Consider the following 22,386-nt stretch of genomic DNA (forward strand, 5'->3'; position numbering starts at 1 on the left):
TTAAACTTTTTCTAGGACATCTCGATGATTTTCAAATATTCCAGGATGGGAGGACTGGCTCAACATATAACTCCAAACTCTAGGAGACCCTTCCAGGCTTTGTCATCACCTTGAAAACAGCACAAACGTTATGCCCATCTCATTAACCTTTTTTTGGCATGCACAGGGGATGTATTCTAGGGGATCTGCATGCTTTCTAAAGATTCCAGGATGGGAGAAATGGCCCTGCTGAGCATGAAACACCAAACTCTAGGAGACCCTTCCAGGCTTTGTCCCCACCTGTAAAACAGCACAAAAGTTATGATACATCCCAATATTGTGTTACACACATTGAAGTACTCTCCAATCACCGGACTGGACAAATAATTGGGAAACATGTCTTATATGACTGCATTCTGGAACTTGTTAGTTCTCTAATGGCTTTTAAAATGAAGGTTGCTATCCAAAATAATCTGGTCCTCACATTGGTGTGTTCATTGAACTGTTATTGAGCGATCATTATTAATATTATTATTATTATCATTATTATTATTAATAATAATAAAAATGATTTATGTAGTGCCAACATATTATACAGCTCTGTACATAGGGGTTGCAAATGACAGACAAAAACAGACATTGACACAGGAGGAGAGGACCCTGCCCCGAAGAGCTTACAATCTTATCCCTTATCATCTCGCTTTAGTAGTCATATTATTTTAAATTCAATTTAGGTCACACACCTATAATCACGAAGCTTCCTTTGGTATGATATCTAAAATAACTTTGCCTTGGATATGCCACAGTACAGCTTTGCATTTCTTGCCAATCTGGATTCAGTACTCCAGGCTGATAATAGGTGAATCATGGCTTTACCTCTTTAGAGGCATCCTCAAATGCTCTTGAAGGAATACAGGAGGCATATGTGGCCAAGTCCTGGGTAGAGAGGTTCAACACTGGTGCTGGGTGTTCTAAACAGACAAAAAAGGAAATGGAAATTCAATGATATCAAAATGAAAGTAGAAAGCACAATATATATGTTGCTACTGCAGGTGAAATTGTTAAAGCAATTGACGGACAAACAGCTAATATGGAGTATGCGTGAGCTATCTAAAATCTTAAGATTTACCGTAACATAACACAACCCTATCTAACAAGACAGAAGACCTCATTTTTTTCTGCCACTGTTAGATAAAGCTTGCAGATCATTGAACTTTAAAAGAAGAAACACCAGCAGACAGATGAACTTTTACTTTTATTATATGATTATGGACTTTGTACAATGCTGTGTAATATGTTGGCACTATATAAATACTGGATAATAATTTGCTGTATTTGCACTTGCAATGTAAAACAACTGATTGGCTCCTTGTATTCCTTCTTCTTGTCCCAATCTGAGCTTTGCTACATGATGCGATTGCAAGACACTCATACTAAGTCAATGTATTCCCGTGTCTTCCATTGTTTAATAACATAATAATGAATACAGAGCTATAACAATTTTGACTTACAAATATGCTTGGAATTCTGATTTGAAATTAACCCTATGTGTTCCATCTCTGCAGAAAATGCTGACATCATCAAGTGGGATTCCCATTGGAGACCAACTATGTTCACTGACGGTGGGACCCCGAGGGCCGATTCTTCTGCAGGATGTGGTCTTAATGGAGGAAATGGCTCATTTTGTCAGGGAACGAATCCCGGAAAGGGTGGTGCATGCCCGTGGAGCTGGTGAGAACTTCTGACCCCACAAAGAGGGCTCATGCCCTCCAATCACATTCTCCTTTTTAGGGCCTGTGTTGAAGGGCTTACAACACTTTTCATTGTACACGTCATAGGCCTTTATCTTGCTATACAGCATTAGTAAATTGGTTCTCTTGCATAAATGTATCTGAAAGAATAATATTTCATATTGCAAATAGAAACTGGTGTGATATACTCTTACTCCATTGAAAAAAAATAGCAGTTGATTGGGCACAGAGAAAAAAATGATACCATTCTGTTATTTGGATACTTATGGACTCATCAACTGTGGAGGGAATTGAAGGCAAGGCACAGAAGCTTTAATTTGATTCCAAGGTGAAATGGAAGCCAATGAAGAGAACTACAAAGAGATGCAGCGGAAGAGGAGCGGTGGGAAGGATGGATGAGTCTGGCTGCAGCATTCATATTAGCGTGTAGAGGAGAGAGTCGGGTTAGTGGAATACCAGAGAGGAGGATGTTACAGTAGTCCAGACAAGAGAAGAGCATGTACAAGTTTGGTGGTCTCAGGGGACAGGTAGGGGGGGATTTGGGGGATGTTGCATAGGTGAAAGTGACAGGACCTGGAAATGTTCTTAATATGGGGGGTGAAGGAGAGGGCAGAATCAAAGGTGACGCCAAGACAACATGTCTGAGGGGAGGGCCGAATAACAGTGTTGTTAACAGTTATAAAATGTCAGGGGAAGCCGAAACTGAGTCTCGTAAAACCAGGCAACATTTTTCCAGTCTTCTTGTCCAAGATTGGTGAATCTATGTAAGTTGATGCCTCAGGTACCTGTTCTTAGCTGACAGGAGTGGCACCCAGTTTGGTCCCCTGACACTGTAGCCCATCTACAGTGAATGTATATTGTTATAATAAAATCCATCTTGATAAGGATAAAATGAAAACCTTTTATAGGATAACCTGCACATTCATTGTTGTTGCCTTAAATTATTATCTGTTCTTTTCACACTGCACAAACTTTATCAGTTGAAGAAAAAAGCTTACTCAAAGATCTCCCGTATCTAGCACATTCCAGGTCTGTCGGGAGCCTTGTCCTCCATTGTGCCCTGTGGTCTCCTTCACTTCCCACTACATCATTTTTGCACCCTATAGTGGCATAGGGACTGGTGGTAGAAACCATAAAGCGTAGTAGGAGACACCAACATCTGCCACTCATGGAAGTATTGCAGGAAGAAGACTTTTGAACAAGTTTTTTCTTCAACCCAGTGGAATTCAGTAGTGTGGGCAGTGGGACAGGTAAGTATTTAATGCTTGTTTTACATAGTTAGTCAGGATGAAAAAAAACATAGGTCCATAAAGTTCAACCACTAGGGAAATTAATGTATTCCATATATAAATCCCTATGGACATAGTTGATCCAGAGGAAGGCAAACCATGGTACAATTTGCTCCAACAGGGGAAAAAAATTCCTCCATGATTCCCCGAGTCAATTGGATGTTCCCTGGATCAACAGTCAGTGTTATCTTTACTTTAAAGCTTGAATCTCCTGGTATATTCTGTGCTTCTGGAAAAGCATCCAGCTCTTTCTTAAAGCAATCTATCGTATTTGCTGAAACCACTTCCTGGTGGAGCCATAATAAGGAAGAATCCCTTTTATTCCCAGGGATTAAATTTATTTTCCTCCAGACGCATTGAGCTCCCCCTTCCCCTTTGTAATGACTGCTTTAGACTTCCTTTTTTAGGTTAAAAAATGGCAACAGAAACTCAAAGATCTAAAATTCATTTTCATACATAAGCCCAACTGTAACAGTTTTTCCATCATCTCCAAAATGCAATAAAACAGGTTAGCTTTGATTTTAATAGACCGATCCTTTAAATAGGATGGCAATCCTCAAATGAACACATCAACATAAGCCTTACCAAGTAACTTTCTATATTTATGTAACAACAAAGTGAACAAACAAAACTGCTGTGACCACCATCATCTGACCTGCAATCCAGACTAAGTCTCTATTTACCACCATTACAGATTGTTTTCAGACCTTATTATCTAACCGCATCTTTTGCAATTGTAATGGTGTTAGAAATCAGAATTTGTATGCATTTTGTCCTATTAGTCATAGTAGTTAACATGGTAAAACCCTTGATGAGGCAAAAAAAAAAAGAGATATCAGTGATGGGGTTGTCTTAAATAATAAGCTTAATATAGAGAAACAGCTGCGACGATAAACCTCACAGAGCCATGCGGTAGTACATATGAGTATTAGGCAGGTATTAAAATGATGACAGATCTGAGGTTGGCTAATAATATGCTAATGTATTCTATATTAGAGTTCCAGACTGCCTAATCCTTTAATGAGTAAATAATAATTATATTCCTGGTTAAATGGTTACTTTTTTTACGAACGATTTTTGCCCAATCGATCGTTCGTCGTTCATTTTGAACGATAAAAATTGGAAGTGTGTACGCAGCTTAAGTCTCTATTTACCACCATTACAGATTGGTTTCAGACCTTATTATCTATCCGCATCCTTTGCAATTGTAATGGTGTTAGAAATCAGAATTTGTATGCATTTTGTCCTATTAGTCATAGTAATTAACATGGTGAAACCCTTGATGAGGCAAAAAAAAAAGGAGATATTGGTGAAGTTGTATACAGTGATGGGGTTGTCTTAAATAATAAGCTTAATATAGAGAAACAGCTGCGACGATAAACCTCACAGAGCCATGCGGTAGTACATAGGTAGTACATATTAGGCAGGTATTAAAATGATGACAGATCTGAGGTTGGCTAATAATATGCTAAGTTATTCTATATTAGAGTTCCAGACTGCCTAATCCTTTAATGAGTAAATAATAATTATATTCCTGGTTAAATAATATATACATATATATATATATATATATATATATATATATATATATATACAATAGATAACAATAGGTCTTATTAACTAAAATTTCATTGATATTGGTATACTGAAACAACCATCAGTATTTGAGCTACTTGATAGCGAAACAAGGGGAAAGGATGTTTCATGCTTTTTTAAATGAAGTGAGAAAACCCTTGACTAGGGTAGTGCGGATCTATGCTCAGTACCGAAATTTCTCCCTTCCCCCTTGTTCCCTTCCATTTACCACCTCCTATACCTCTTAAGACTTACCTTCCACCTTCTAACCCCTGCTAGCCAACCTCCACCCTTTAAACCATCTCTCCCATTAACCACAGACACATCGCTGGACTTAAATTTGGCTGACAAGCAGCCGATTCTTTATTAACATTAAATAAATTTAACATTAACATTTTCATAAATAACTTTAATAACATGAATAACTATAAATAACCATAAATAACATTAATAACCATAAGTATATATAAACAACTCTGCATATATTAACACTTTTATTAAACCACAAATCCTTATACAGTTCTGACTATCCTCCTTTGTCTAATACCGAACCAAAATTTTAAAGCCCCCCACTTAACAGGCTGCAGGTCTTGGAAGGTAAAGCCCACCTCTGACTTCTGGAACAACCCAACTCCACAGCATTCTGGAAATCCCAATCCACCGCACTGTAGCTTCTGACCTGGGCACCCCCAACTGTCAACCTTCCACCCGGATCTCGGCCCTCCGGGTACCCCACCAGGTTCGCCACCTAAAATTACAAACAAACAATGCAAGCCCCAAATTCAAACACAATACCAGTACCCCCTCCCCTCAACTCCCAACGCCCAATCCTTCTAATCATTTCCTCGGTGGCCACCCCAATCCTAAAGAAATTAGATGAGTATGCTTTGTCATGCACACCTAGCTGCAGCAAACCCTGGTGAAAAACTGCCACAAACTGAAAAGGGACAAAAACTGCATCTTCATAAACAAAAAGAGGCCCCTTTCTTTGTGGGCTGACCTTTAAAAATTCCTCCAACACCTGCACAAATCATTGATCTACTAACCGAAACAGTTGCACCACAAAACCTTTCCCCAACTGGTCTGTCTTAGACTTTCTAATCCGTGGACTCACCTTATCCAGATAGAAAACCAAATCCTTTGAGAGCTTACCTCACCATAAAAGCTTTTGTCACATCCGGCATCCCCCTAAACTTAAACCTGAAAGTCAGTCCTGCTACTAATCTGTTAAGTGCCACCACCGATGCCTCCTCAGCAAATTTCTGGGCCAAAAGACACAACACCCCTTGAACTTGTGTCCCTTCCCCAAACAGACCTACCTGCTTCTGCAATGCGTCCCACTACCGCCACACCGCCTCGTATGCCCCCCAAGTCCTCACACTAACCGAACGATGAAGGAACCTTGCGATAATCCCCTCACAATCCCCCACAGACTCTCTGGACACCGGTAACCGCATTGCTCTGCTTCCTGTGCAAACACACGGAACCAGTCCCACTGCAAACGAGACAAAGGGTCAGTGACGACATTACAAACCCCTGGAAAATGTCTTACAAATATGAATATATTATACTCCATACACCAAAAAACCAGATGCCTCAACAACCGCACAGCAGGTCCGGACGACACCGAAAAACTATTGATGGCCTAAACCGCCCCTAAGTGATCCCAGTAAAACCTAACTTTTTTGTTAGCCAGCTCCCTCCCCAACATCTCTACTGACAATACAATGGGAAATAATACTAACACTATCAAGTTTTTAACCAAACCATCATCCACCCAAACCTGCGGACATACCCCTGCGCACCACTTACCCCTAAAATATGCACCAAAACCAGACGCTCCAGCCGCATCAGTAAACAACTCTAAATCAACAGCATCAACCGGCCCCTCCAACCACACCGCTTTTTTATTAAAGTTACCCAAAAACGTATACCAAACCTCCAGATCTGCCCGCACTCCCCGATTCAGCCTCACAAAATAAGACGGCATTTTCCTGCACCCGCCCCCTCCCCCCCTGCTGCCCTCACTTCCAGCCGCAATACATCCAACTTATCTTGGGGCAATCTACTCTCCACGCTCCTGGACCCCCCAGCACTAGCGCCAGACCTGACACCCCCTCCCACCCCCCCAACAGGGACCTGGCAACTCTTTCTCCCTTCTCCCATTCACCTCCCCCTTATTCTTTACTATGCAGCCCTTACACCCTGTCATGAAGGACTTTTTTCTATTTGCCACATGCCTTTTTTCCCCAGGCTATATTTATGTGTTTAATATATCACCAAGATTTAGCTACAATATCAATGCCCACCCCTGAGGAGCTTACAACACAGACATGGTCTGTAGGCAGTTTTAGCCAGTCATTTAGCTTAGAATAGTCTCCACCCCTGAGGAGCTTGCAATGCATATCACTACAACTGATGTCAATGCAAAGTACTAGTTTGTGGATTTTGATTATTTGAATAGCCGTTATTTAACTTAAGCCAATAGCCTCTCTCTCTTCCTCTAGGTAAAGTCTCAGTCTTTTTACCATGTTCCTATAGCAATAAACAGCATTTTTTACTCACTGTGACATCATCATCAGGCTGGTAAAATTCAGGGGCAGCTGCTAGGAGCTCAGTTTTAGTGATGCAGCCCCCCAGAATTACATCTCCCAAGTGCCTTTTCTTACATTTAGTCTGGATAGGCTCCCTGGGAGTCACATTAGCACTGTACTGCTGGAAATTAAATCAATACATGTATGTGGAGAAGAAGGCAGAACAGCAAAGACACTATGTTGGATTTCTGGAAGGTAACCATAAATATAATTTTACTTTTTTCCCATTTAGGAGCATTTGGGTATTTTGAAGTGACTCATGATATTACCAACTACTGCAAAGCGAGTGTGTTTGAGTACGTCGGAAAAAAGACGCCAATCGCTGTGCGATTCTCTACTACAAGTAAGTTGTTTAGTTGCAAGAAAAATCATAATGTATAAGCTGTGCACATCACTACTTGTTTTGTCTCCGAAAGTTCACACTTATAGACAGGGATGTCATCTGCCCTGGATAGCCACTCTTTCCCTGGTGCTTAATCTATCGCGCAGGGTACTTTTGGGCAGCCTGGGGGCCCTTGTAGACAGTAATCTGTGTTTCCAGTGATCTCTAGTAGTCTCATGTAATGTCTATAACTGTCCCCTGCGGCATGTTTCCTATAGCAGTCTTTGAACATCTTCTGCAGGGTGTCTGCAGTATCTGACCACCTCTTGTAGCATGCTTGCAGTCTCTAACCACCTCCTGTAGAATGTCTGCAGTATCTGAGCACCTCCTGTAACTCATCTGCAGGCTCTGACTATCTCCTGTAGGATACCTGCAGTCTCTAACTACCTCCAGTAGCATGTCTGCAGTCTCTGAACAACTCCTGTAGAATGTCTGTGGTTTTTTACCATCTTCTGCAGCATGCCTGCAGTCTCTAACCACCTCCTGGTAGCATGCCTGCAGTCTCTGACCATCTCCTGGTAGCATGCCTGCAGTCTCTAACAACCTCCTGCAGCATGCCTGCGCTCTCTAACCATCTCCTGTAGCATGCCTGCAGTCTCTGACCACCTCCTGTAGCATGTCTGCAGTTTCTGAATTTTTCCTGCATCACTAGCTCTTGTAGCAGGCCAATAGCCTGTAGCAGTACATTAACTGAATTAGAGGTTCCACTACACTTGAAACATAACTTAAATAAATTAAATGGTGAAAAATAGTTATGGTAAAATAGGCACAATTAATAAAGATTCCTGTTTTGTTGTATTCTAAAGTTGCACCACTAGAGGGAGACATTGTACCATAGTTTAGCACCATTGATACCTGTTCTGTGTTGTAGAACAGGTATGTTTTGTAACTGTATGTTTGTTTTTGTAGGTATTGCAATTGTACACATTACATTCCTCAGTTATCTGCACTGATTGGCAGTGTTTAATGCATTTTATACAATTATGATAAACTCCCAGGGATCAGTGACAGTGTAAAATATAAGCCTAAAGCTATCAAGAACATTAATGCAGATTGCAGAACATCTATAATATAGAAAAACTAACACAGAGACTGGTAAACATGATAAAGCCATGTGCTCACAGGTGCAATGTGCCCTCTTCACATGTATCTCTCAGTTATACTATTAAGCACCATAGTCCAGCAGCTCTGCCCATAGAATTAAAGTGATCTCTATATACAGCAGATAAAAGGCTGGGCTACAAAAGCAGGGCTGAGCACAGCCAGACGTACTGGTAATTCGAAGAGGTACACAAATAGTCTGTCTACTCCCCCTCTTCCAATAAATAAAATAGTCTGTCTACTCCCCCTCTTCCAATAAATAAAATAGTCTGTCTACTCCCCCTCTTCCAATAAATAAATATTAGGTGCTGAACCCCTATTGATAAAAAGGAAGTACAAAGGAAAAAAAAAGAAGTAGTTTTCTTTTGGCTAAAAGTGGGCTTCCGATATAATCATTGTATTATACTATATACAATATATATACAGGTTGTCCCGGGGTTACATACTACATAGGGACTGTAGGTTTGTTCTTATGTTGAATTTGTGTGTAAGTCAGAACAGGTACATTATTTTAATAAATGCAATTAGGACAGATGTTTGTCTCAACATATTATTAGGCAGTGTTTTTTTCTGAAACAATATGATATTTTTATTTTATCTCTTTGCAGGTGGTGAATCTGGCAGTTCTGACTTATCTCGGGAACCTCGTGGGTTTGCCGTAAAATTTTACACAGACCAAGGGAACTGGGACCTGGCTGGCAACAACAGTCCTGTATTTTTCATCAGAGACCCCATCTTGGTGAGTAGACTGCATTGGAAGATAGCAAAGTAAATACAACAGGATATATTCAACACTGTGGATGAAGATTGGTGCCAAGACTCGGTATGGTCAGGGCAGTGATCAAGGCACTTTGTGGGTTAGTAAATAAGTTAAGTAAAATGCCAAGAAATGTTCATCCACTTAGCAGAGGAGAAGCATCTTTTCTTAAGAAGTAACTCTGTCTCTTCTCTACATCATATGTGCTTCATGAGCTTCAGCTGCCTTCTCAAGCCACCCCCTCATGCTCCTTAAAGCAACCTACTACAATCACCTATAAACATCTCAACAAGTTCAAGGACCCCTGTTGACTTATTTAATCAGGAGACATCTATTCTCCAAATAATTTATATACTGGACTCCACAAATACCCCTGATGAAGCCAAATAGGCGAAACGCGTCGGGTTAAAGAACTTTTTCTTAATATAAATTAGGAGTGAATTTGTTTAGCAAGACCATGATTTCTGATCATTTAGTACTCATGAACTGACACTATATAATCATTATTGTTTCACAAAATATATGTATTTGATTTTTGCATAAACTATTTGTTTTACTAGCTTGATTTACAAATATTATTTTGTATTTTTTTTTAAAAACTGTACTACAACTTTATAACAACTGGACTTTATTGGTACATACATATCTATTGGCCCTTGGGAAACCCCCTCTATTTCTTTTTTTCTTCCCATATTTTTCAATTTGTACTTAAGGGGGAGGCCACCTCTAGAATTAATTGAGGGTATAGTCTCATACCAGTTATTTTTCTCCACATGATATCGTCACCCTCCAGGTGTAATGACATCCAGAATATTAGGGACATACAGTGAGTCTGATTTATTAAAGCTCTCTAAGACTGATAAGACTATTGTAAGAGAACCTGGGTGATCCAGCAAACTTGAAATGGATTTATTAAAATAATTTGCTATTACTTGGCAAACATTTTCAATCTTGGACCAGATTAATTTCAGGTTTGCTGAATATTTACACAAGACGATGACCAAAGGGATCTCACTGACTGCTTATTTTCTACAGTTCTTAATAGATCAGGCCCAGTGATTGCACAGAACCGTAGGTCCCCGTAGGGACAATCAAGATATTGATTTGCTTATTAACACTCATGGATATTTTCTAATTTGTTGGCAAACCACTAAAGCCATCTTTGGAGCTGTGATATATATAGATCTATATTAATATGATCTGTATACTGTAATAGGTATAAATATATTTACTAAACATTAGCCTTGAAGCATATTATTCTTTCTTTTCTTTCTTGTTTACCTACATATGGATGTTTATTTGATTTTATTACTGTAGCTTTTTATAAGATATAATAATAGACTCAAAAAGCAATAATGTGTGCTAATGACACTGAGTGGAGGTGGATGGGGGGTCCAAGCAATGTATTAGGAGCTAATTTCTATGGGGGATTATCTCACCCCCATAGTAGTGGAATGAAAAGACTTGCAGTTACTTGTTTGTAGGCTCTATGAGCATAGAAATAATTACCAAGGCAGGACAAGGTGTGGGGTAAAGTGACTTGGACAGCAAAGTGCTGCCACTAATAAGCTTGGCACTCAAGGTCCTAGTCAGCGGGGCCTGTCCAGAATTCTGGCTCTGCAGAGGATTGGCTTTTTATTCAGACTGTGGCTTCTTTAATTCTATATTTTTTATTAGCATGCAAGAGTTGGATGTTTGCTTCCCAGATTTGACCTTTGTTGTCTTTTTCTCATTTAGTTCCCATCTCTTTCACACGCCCAGAAGAAGAATCCACAGACACATCTAAAAGATCCGAATGCACTGTGGGATTTTTTTAGCCTTCGCCCAGAAACCCTCCACGAGGTATCCTATTATGTCTTATATGAATAATTCTGTTTGGCCGTTTGTGGGATCTAGGCACCCCTGCAAGACACTGAAGCTAGTCCAATGACCTCTCATTTCTCTGGGCAGCTCAGTCATCAGCCGACCAATAAACTGCCTTATAGCTGGAGTGTGAAAACAAAAAGCAGCACAAGAAGCCAATCAGTATGTGCCGACAAAAAGCATACTGATGGGAAAAGAATGCAAAGTGACAGAAACATAAGCTCACCAATGTGATGCCTTTTCTTCCACTGTCCAGTCACAGACAAGGGGTTGATACAAGACAACCTGGGATCAGAGAAAATGGGTGGAATATTACTGGGCATCTCACAGAGGACATCTAGTGGTAGAAAAATGTGCTACAGAAATAAATGTAAATATTGCAGCAAAAGCTGATTTTGTTATTTAATGGTCCAGGGGGATATTCTTTTTTTTTGGCTGAAGTTCTGATTTAATGACTCCACACTGTTAATATTAAAATCATGCATTTCTATTAGTTTGTTGAAGTGCAGAAGTTAACTGGGAGTGGGTACACAGACCCCCACTTATTATACTCCACCCCCACTTATATTACCGTAGTGTGTATTGCTCCTTTAACAAGCTATAAAATGACAGGTCTTCTTTAATGGTGAAACATATTTTCATGCCAGAAGATGACTATATGTACTAAAATCTTTTCAATTCATAGGTCACCATGATATTTACTGATCGTGGAACCCCTGATGGTTATCGACACATGCATGGGTTTGGAATCCATCCCTTCAAACTGGTCAATGCACATGGAGCGGCTGTATATTGCAAGTTTGTCTATAATGTGAGTACAATGTAGTTAAAGGTTGTCTCCGCAATACATGCACTCTCCATGGGACATTTTATTATTATTAATATACAGGATTTATAAAGCGCCAACATATTACACAGCGCTGTACATAAGCCATCAATTTGATTATTTGATTTAGCTTTTTTTCCCACTGGCCCCAAATAATTGGCTTTACCAGGGAATCCTGGAGACCTAAGCATTCTTCTAAGGGTAATAAATCCTTGCAACCTACTACAGGTATCCAATGCACTATTACATATAACTGATAAAATATTGATCATGATGATCAATGACGATGGTTAACCAGTCAAAAAAAACACCTTGCTGGATTTATTGTGATCAGCTGTCTGCCCAAAATGACTAGCTCAAGAGTTAGGTTGGTTGTTGAGCCTTATAGTATCTTAAACTCCTTTGGTCTCCTAGCCCACTTCAACTAATATCCCATGCACAATGCCCAGGCATACAATCAAGTAATTGGCCACCTTAAGTGCCCAGAATTATTGGTTTTATCAAACCTATTACCAATTTCCAAACATTCCTATTTATGGAAAAACTAACTATAATTTATCTGTCCTGGTATTGCATGTTGTTACCCCTGAAGAAGCCTTTTTAGGCAAAACATGTAGGGTGGTGGTCCCCAGCCTTTCTGACAGCAGGGCCCGGTGACATAGAATAAAATTTTGCCACAGCCCAGTATATGCACAGCTTACACTACTCTCGGTATTACACGCTATTCTCAGCAGCTCCTGTGTAAGCAGTGTAAAGAAAGCCATTCGTGGTCCCGCTGGTTGCGCTTCTACTGTCACACTGTCACTAACTTTAGAGCAGTGTAAGGAGGTTACTGATACTATCGCTGCTGGCGCTTCTGCCTCCTGTCACTTGCAGCTCCCAACTCACCAGCCAAGGACCAGCACCGGTCCGCAACACGGGGGTTGGGAGTCACTGGCATACAGAACCTATTAGATAACAGCAACCACATTCTGGATATTATACTTATAGTAGACACTTGTATAGTGCCAAATTGGCCTAAATCAGAATATCTTTGACCAATCTTGGGATCCTGTGATCTGTAAACATTTTTCTCAACTAAAATTTACTTGCATGCAAAAACAAGCCCTTCTCTTGCCTTCTTTATTGTTAATTTGCCCAGAATTACAGTTTTTGTAGATCCAGTCAGGTTTTTTGCCTATTACATGGATTTGTTTTATCATTTATGATTTTAAAGGGGGTCAAGTTAATCTTAGGAGAATATACTAAGTGTATTGATCTCCTAATCTTACCTTGCTCAAGTCAGCAGTAGGCACCCCTTAATAGGCGAAACGCGTCGGGTCACAAGACGTCCAACAGGAATAAGATAATACTAGATGTGTTCTGTCTAGTTGCTTGGTCCACACCCCATGAAGTTGTAATGGGCAGTGGACTTAATATTTAAACTATTGTATATTATATACTGTTATATTTAGCCTTCAATCCCAATTCAATCTCTTGTCTTTATTTTAACCAAGCATAATCTCGGGGGAAGGTGTTTTTATACATATTTCTTTTAATTGTCATTTTAAAAATCTTTTTATCTTTTTATGATCTCTTTAGACCAATCAGGGTATAAAAAATCTAACAAGCGAGCAAGCAGCAGCTATTTCTGGATCAAATCCAGATTATGCCCTTAAAGATTTGGCAGATGCCATTAACAGAGGGGACTTTCCTTCTTGGACTCTATATATCCAGGTCATGACCTTCGCGCAAGCCAAAACTTTGCCATTTAATCCTTTTGACATCACCAAGGTAAGAAGCCACCAACTGTAAAAAGATTAACCCAAAAACGCTTCCAATATTTAGGGAGACTACAATATTTCTTGGAAAGATACATATATTATTATTATATTGGGAATGTTTGATGTGAACTGCTGTTGTTGCTTCAAACTATATTAAGGGTTTGTCCCAAATCAGTTGGTACTGTCCCTTTACCATTTTTTATACACAGTATTAATAGTAATTAGCGTCAAATAGTTACAACTATTTTCATATATTTTATAGAAAAGAGCAAAAACTTTGTTTAAAGTTTCCATACAAAACTCATATTTCAAATGTAGCTGCATGCAGCAAAGCCACCTACCCTTTGTTATATATTTTAAAGGCTTCTGCCTCCAGGGAGATAAGGTCGCTGTATTTCAATTCAGCATTATCTGTTCCTATTTTAATGTCTTATAATTGTTCGATTCATTTTGAATGTGATTAAACTGAATAATGATTGATTGCCTATTAAAGGGCGGAAAGGGGACATTGGAACAGGTAACAGTGGTATTACCCTCATGCAGTTTACACATACGTGTCCTACTACATACCTGATGCTCTATTTAATTTAGCCTGCACATGATGTGGTTAAACTGGAGATTATTGAAGATTTATTAATCATAAATTGTCTTTTTGTTGCAGATTTGGCCTCATGAACAGTTCCCACTGTTGCCAGTAGGCAAGTTTACCTTAAACAAAAATCCAGAGAATTACTTTGCTGAAGTTGAACAGATCGCCTTTTGCCCACATAATATGGTGCCAGGAATAGAACCCAGTCCTGACAAGATACTCCTTGTAAGATACCACTTGTACATTCTACATTGGGAGCCCATGCACATGTGACCTGGGAGCCAAATAAAGGCCCATTCACATTAGGCTGCCCAATGCATTGTTTTGCATGTTGGGGTGCATCGTGTTAGGGTGGCCAATTTAATAAATTAAGCTGTCCAATGCACCAAAACAAACAGTTGGTTCCCAATAAAATGAAAAACAATGCAGTGCAGAAATGTGATGTAGTAAAATATATTATAGTGGTGTCTGGTTTTCATTATTGAATACACTAAGAGCCATCTTTCTCTACCCTTTGACCTTGAAAACTTTCAGGTCTCAGAGAACCCCGAATGTAATTACTATATACACAAAATCCACAATTCACAATATATAAATGCGGTAGTCAGTGGGAAAAACGCGTCCTACATTGTTGGTCATTGAGAAGAATGCCACTTTTACAGATACCATAAAAGATCATTCGTCTTTAAATTATCTGACCTGAGAGGCACAAAATGCTCATTGCTCAAGGGATCTTCAGCAACCACTGGAGGAACCCTGGGGTTCCACAGGACCTTAGTTAGGAAACACTGCTCTATAAGTAAATGTAGCTGTGTACAACAATTTGGTCTCCCCAATGTTGGGATAACCGAAGTGGGACCTCTGTACAACAATTTCCTACCTCTATGCTCATTAGACCCAACAAAGCCAGATCCAATAGCGGCTCTTACTTGTTCCACATAGAACTCTTATTTTGGTTCTTCATACTTCATACATCTGTTGGAAAGGAAAGGGGCTAAATAGTTACCACATTGAAAATACCTAAGCCATCTATCAACATTTAAATGCAGCAATAAAGAACACAACTACTACATTGAATAAACATCTAAAAAAAACATACCAAAATGCACCATTTATATAAAATAATGGTGCTAAAATGTGAACAAGCAGTGCACTTGTGAAATGTTAGTCCATCAATAAACCATTTGTGCTTCTATAAATAAATAAACCACATTACAACAGATCATGGCTCCAAGCAGTGTTGGTAACTTTCATCACTCTGCCGTTACAGCATTAGGGTCCCAGATTTCAAATGTATATCAAATTGCTAAACTAACGTCTATAAAACCGCTCCATGTAGTGGTGAAAACACAATGGGAGGGGTTAGTGGTGTCATCAGGTAAGATGAAGAACCATCTATAAGTATTTCAATATTAAGCTGCACCGATATAACAATCCAAGACAATTTATAGGGGCCTCGTCATAAAACATAAATAGTAAAGTTCATATAAAGCCACCCATAACTAAAGAAGGTAATTCGTCATCATTCCCATTACCTGCGCCAAGAAACACCACTTCATTCACAAGAAATGGTCCTTGGACGTTGTCTTCTCAAATGAAACCTTCCAGGCCATCTACTGGTACATTGCAGTGCTGAGTGGATCATCCCACCAACCTCCACATAGATGCAGGAGATAAATAAATAGGTTAAAGTCACTGCAATGAAACCCCTAAGGGAGCAGGAGTTCAACATTCCCAAAAGTATCAGCTTCCCAACAGACATTGGAAGTATGATGAGCTGGTAATTAATCATTGTACCCAACACATCGGGCCTGATTTATTAAAGCTCTCCAAGATTGGAGACTGAATAGACCATCATCAAAGAACCTAGGTATAGATAGAATAGATTTTCTAAGAGTAATTTACTATTAGTCGGCAAATGTCTTCAATCGTGGACCAGATCCATTCCAAGATTGTCTTGGAGAGCTTTTATAAATCAGGCCCAATGACTTTAGCTGGTCTATGGAGGTTCTTAGCATGGACGTCCATGCTAAGATCTAAAGCACTAACATATTATTTGATGTCTTTCTCCTAGGGACGAATGCTTACTTACCCTGATGCCCTGAGGTATCGACTAGGCGTGAACTTTGAACAGATCCCAGTGAATGCTCCCAAGCATGTGGCAGTGGCAAACTATCGCAGAGATGGTTTCATGACAATGGATAACAATCAAGGTATCGTATGTGTTATAAATTCAGAACACCAAAACCTCAGGATTGATAATGAAATTTTGTTGTAACAGTTGTGCACCAGCTGCAGGACACATAAATGCCTTTCTTTATTTTTTCCTATATTTTATAATAACAAAACACCTAAACTATCCTTTAATACTTAACATAAACACCTAATACATACTCCCTTAAATGACCACTGTATGCTTAACTCCCTTTTAAAAAACTTGACACCTCTCTACAATTTTAACTTTGGACTTAGGATATCTAAGCCCAGTAACATGTAAAACATAGTAGTTTACCAGTCCTTAGATGTGGAGGCGACATTATTTTTCTTTTTAAGGCATTTCCAAGCAACAAGTACAGAAATATCTGTTGAAATTTTCAGAAATATTGGGCCTGATTTAATAAAGCTCTCCAAGGCTGAAAAGGATACACCTTCCTATGTCAAGCTGGGTGATCCAGCAAATCTGGAATTGATCTGGTCCTGGATTCAAAACATTGCAAATAGCAATTGACTAAAATGAATTGCTGGATCACCAAGCTTTACTGATAAAAGTGTATCCTCATCAGTCCTGCAGCGCTTTATTAAATCAGATCCAAAGTGTCAGAAATACCAAAATGTTACCCTCCTTCCACAAACTTCCTGTCCCTTCTTCTTCCTGATAAAACAGATATATAGAGGTCTTTTTCTAAATGTTTCCAAGATTCACCCCAATTTGGCCAAAATTTACACATATGTTACATTAGATTCAATTAGAAAATGTCAGGCATGCTAGTACTGTTTTGTTTTGATGCCATTTAGTTGGAGTATATCTCCAAATAGGGAACATGATCATCTAAATTGCTGGTCACTTGATTTTGGGAATACCATCTTTACCGCTGCCAGCAACCTAATGCTCTTCATGACATTGTGCTTTAGGATATCCTGGGGCACAGTTGGATTTAATCACCATCTTGGTTCCTGGATATTTGCATTCACACATGCTATTTTTCTATCATAAATACCCAGAAGAAGCGGTTGTATCCACGAAACGCGTCAGGAATTACTAAATGAAACATCTTTGATAGCATCTTATTTTATCATGTTAAATATGTGATGTTTGAGGCCATATATTGGGCCCCATCTTTTATCAATTTGTATGGAGAGGTATGTTAATATTGCATATCAAATAAAAATAATGTTTTTTAATAGACTCACTTGCCAGCATTTCAATGCTTAGGTATACCAGTACTTTGTTTTGTTCCTTTTCTATTTGAATCCAATTTAAAAAATGTGCTACAGTGTAACATTTATAAACACACCCCACAACGTGTTGTATTTGCTATTGAAAAAAGACCATCAAAATGCAGCCACCACATCTACAGTAAGTGTTGTAATGTGCTTTAATCTAGAAGTATGGCCAAAATGAAAAAAAAGCATATATGATGATAAAACAATTTGCAATCAGGTTTTGATTTTCAGAGGCTGCCTGTAACACAATTTTATTAAAAGCTTTTTCCTACCATTCAATACATTCTTTTTTTACTGGTTGATCTGATTTGTTCTCTGGAATTGCTCCTTCAGGAAATGCACCAAACTACTATCCAAACAGTTTTGGGGGCCCAGAAGTAAAGCGAGAGTTTCTACAGTCGTCTTTTTGTTTATCGGGGGATGTCGCCAGGTACGATAGCGGCAATGACGATAATATATCCCAGGTAAATAGGAGCCACTTTCTTTCACCTTTGTTATTGAAATATAGAAATGTAAATGTTTTATTCTGCATTCGTGAACTTATATTTTGTGCTCTTTTCCCCTCAACCCTAATCCAAAATACCGCACTTATTTCAATTACAAAATAAATCCACTTAGTAATTCATGAATAAAACGGTTCTGGTTCTTGATAATTATTAAAGAGATGATCTTTACTCCTCACTGTTTTGAAACAAACATTGTGTCTTGCTTAAGTATTAAAAAAAAAGAGTTCCCCACCTCCACTAATAATTAAAGCTGCACTTTAATTCCCTGTTTCTTATCCTTATCAACATGTGAATGAAATGAGAAATAAAATCTTTAAATGTATAGTATATTGCATAGTTTATTTTAGATCCAGTGACATCATTACTACGTTTTTGAATGCAGGTAGATCATGGTTGGTGGGACGGTTTGGCAGGCGCTGTATATAGTTCCTTAGGAGGCTATGATAATCTCCATTTGATGTGATGTTGGAATTTCACGTGTAAAAGGCTATAATTCAATGAATTAAAGGGGTGGGCTGGCTCAGCTAGGGTGTAAAAGGCTAGATCAGGCAAAATGCTGGCCATATACAGCCCATTGAGCTTTTAAATCCATCTAGTTTTTACACATAATTTATATCAGTTCACACATCTGATACTGCCTGGCCAATCTGTCAAGTTTTAAAAATCATTCTAGCTCCTGAGCCAAAAAGTTTGCCCACCCTGAGATAGATGATGCTGAATGTCCATCAGCCAGGATAGGAGGTGGGCTTTACATGACTTGCTGCAGCTTCTAAAAAACATGAGACAATTTGACTGTGTGTGGTGAAATGAATAATTTTTAGTACAGAGCAGGAGCCTGAACAACTGTGCAAGGCTAAAGGAAGGCTGGAGTTAAACTTTACAAATAACGCAAAACCTTGCATTAATTAATGATGGTGCAAAATATTCCTTCTTGAGGAGTACTTGAGAATCACTCATGTTTAATTGTGGAACAAATTAAGTTTTTTTTCCTAATTATTTATGTAACAGAACCCTACCCCTGATTACTTATTAAACAAAGTAATCCATTTTCCATTTATGAGGCTCTGTCTTTAATATTTAATACAACAATATATGCAAATTATACAACTGTATCGCACATGTGATATCTAATACGTACTCATCTTTATATAAACATTTATGTAAATGATATGACTGTACAATGGACTGGATCTTGTTGTATGGTAATTTGTTTCTCCCATTGATTTTTACCCAGGTACGAGCATTCTATCTAAATGTTTTGAACTCAGCAGAACGACAGTCACTGTGCCAGAATATTGCAAAGAGTCTTAAAGGTGCCAAGCCCTTCATTCAGAAGCGAGCAGTAAGTTATTATTGCCCGTTCTATGTAACAAATATAGCATTACAAGTAGTCCCTAGGCTACATACAAGATAGGGACTGTAGGTTTGTTCTTAAGTTGAATTTGTATGTAAGTCGGAACATGTACATTATGCAACTAGGACAGATGTTTGTCTCAACATAATATTAGGCAGCGTGTTAGGCATCAGTTAGTATATAAAATCATCACTGTGAGTTGATCACAAACTAAAAAAACAAAGCAAAAAAAAACTTTAGGGTGCCTAGACATTTATTAACTTCTGCAGCAAGCTGTGCTTTGATATGCAAAAAAAAACAACTGCAGAGTTTGTCTTGGTCATTAAAGAGTTACAAGAGGCTGCAGAAGGAGCTCACCTCTCTAAGATCACCCACAACCTCAGCTGTGTTTAGCAAAAGATTTCTTCTGCAAGTCATGCAAACTCCCCTACCCCCATCAAACCACCGTCTTGCACAGGAGAAAGCAGGGAAGCCTGTTCATATCTAGGAGTCGTCCATATGTTGGATGTCCTTAACTCAGGGACTGCTTGTATATCATTTTTCCATTCCAATTAAAAATTGCAAATACATTTTTGTTAATCTACCAGAAATTATGTGAAATCAAAACCTGCTTAAGCAACATTTTGCTTTTGCTGTCCTAAAATCCCAGTCAGTATTTTTAGCCCTGAACTCGTCTTATCTTCCATTGTCTTCTGTCCCTGTAGTTTAAAGGATATGCTTGCTTAGTATGAATTGAGCTCCCAGCGGCTGCTTCCACAAAAATTTTACAAACCTGGTGATAATGTCACACAGAGTCATAAAAGCTGTTTCTTGCTGCAGAAGAGTAAAAAAATTCTCAAAGCCAGAATAGAAAGCCCACAACAGGACATCTACATCTACAAGAATAGGGAAATATAACTATAGGAGCAGATTATTGTACTCACAATAAAGTCAGTAAAGGCAGAACGGAATTCCCACCTGACATATTTTTCCAGCCCCAATTATAAAAGCAAAGGTGAAGCTGGAGTTAGGCTTTAACAATAGTATTAAACAAGCATACATATATAACTCACAGGAAATAAGTGACAAAGGTATTCTATAAATATTTTCCAGGTAAAGAACTTTACTGATGTGCACCCCGACTATGGTGCTCGAGTCCTATCTGAACTTGAGAAACTTGGAGCCACCAAACAGGTAAAATAAATTATTTTATGTTGAAGTAGAATAAGTCTAAAAGCCAAAGATAAAAGTTACAATAGGGATGTAGACCAGATTTGGGGAACTGTGAGGAACTCTCTGGTTGTAAGATGAGGTTGGCATCATGCAATAGTGTTCCACAACCAGTGGCTCAGGAGCCACTAATAGAAGAACCATAGAAGAACATAAAACCCTACTAGGATACTAGGTGAGGAAGTGGGATTAGACTAGGGAGAAGAGTTCTGGTTGGTGACTGAGGGTCAAGGAATACAAAAGAGTTTGCCCTAGGCTGAAAAAATGAGTTAGGAGTTAAAGTAAAGAAGTTTATTAAGTTGGAATTTGGTGTGAACAGCTACCCCTTTACCAAAAAGCCTGATTATGGTATACATGGAGGAAGCTGCACTGTAGAGAAGCTGTGCAAGATGGAAGGACTAGTAGGTAGCCTACAGCAGCGGTCCCCAACCTATGGTCCGTGAGAAAATTTTGGTGGTCCGCTGCTCTGGCCAGTGCACCCCCCCAGTGGGGTCAGGAAAACGACCCTGCTTGGGGGGGGGGCGCACTGGCCAGATCCATTGGCCATTTCTCTCATATGCATCGCAGGTTTAGGGCAGTGGGAGGGTTGTGTCTCTTGATAGCACCATGACGTCTGGCATCATGACGTCATTCTGGGGGAATTTTCGTCCCCTTTGAGTGACACACGGCTCCCTGCGCATGCGCAGTCCGAAAGGTTGAGGACCACTGGCCTGCAGCACAAGCAGAAAGTTCTGTCCAGTCCTATTTGTGAATTGGTACCCATTTACCAAATGAGAGTGATCAGGCTGGTGGGATTGCCTACAGCCTAAGCAGAGAGTTTTGCCTGGTTTTGTGGATGACTGGAGTGAGCAGACTAGAAAAGAGGAACCTCTGCCCATATCTGAACATTACATTGGCACAATCAGGACTTTCTTACTGTGGCTTAGAATCTGTCTGTCTGAACCCCTGCTACCTTCTCCACTTCCTCCAAGTTTGTAGGTTAATGATGACCAGTTTATTTGATATTGCGGGTCTCAAATGTGGCTGCACAGTTTTAGTTCAAGCTGCAATACATTACAGACAAGCAACAGTAGATGGTCTGAGACACCTACGTACAATGATACTTAATGGAAAACTGGGAAATGGTTCAGGAAACAGTCATAGACTGCAGACACTTGAGATGAGACTGCTAGAGATTATTGCTATTATAGCACCTTTATGAACCAGTGTTCCCATAATGGTTCTCCCAACATCCTCCTAAAAATACAAGATTTCTCTGAACCAGATTAAATTTAAATTACAAAGAGAAAAGACATTGATAGTGCAGGAGAAGATAACTTGAAGCTAGTCTAAGGAAAATGTTTCCTAACCAAAGCACATACCGCTATCTACAAGGACGTCAAGACCTGCATAGTAAGTGCCAAA

At 39.2% G+C, this 22,386-nt stretch overlaps 1 protein-coding gene across 1 annotated transcript; it reads left to right on the forward strand.

Moving 5' to 3' along the window:
* Positions 1–1,547: 1,547 nt before the first annotated feature.
* On the forward strand, positions 1,548–21,733 carry LOC140338634 (catalase-like). The gene is made up of 12 exons (XM_072422917.1): positions 1,548–1,710; positions 7,421–7,531; positions 9,280–9,410; positions 11,166–11,270; positions 11,977–12,102; positions 13,699–13,890; positions 14,542–14,694; positions 16,544–16,682; positions 18,247–18,377; positions 19,654–19,761; positions 20,866–20,944; positions 21,705–21,733. Exons 1-12 carry the CDS (start codon positions 1,548–1,550, stop codon positions 21,731–21,733), a joined length of 1,467 nt encoding a protein of 488 aa, XP_072279018.1.
* Positions 21,734–22,386: the final 653 nt, after the last annotated feature.

This window comes from Pyxicephalus adspersus, chromosome 9 (genome assembly GCF_032062135.1).
Source record: "Pyxicephalus adspersus chromosome 9, UCB_Pads_2.0, whole genome shotgun sequence".
Taxonomy (NCBI): Eukaryota; Metazoa; Chordata; class Amphibia; order Anura; family Pyxicephalidae; genus Pyxicephalus; species Pyxicephalus adspersus.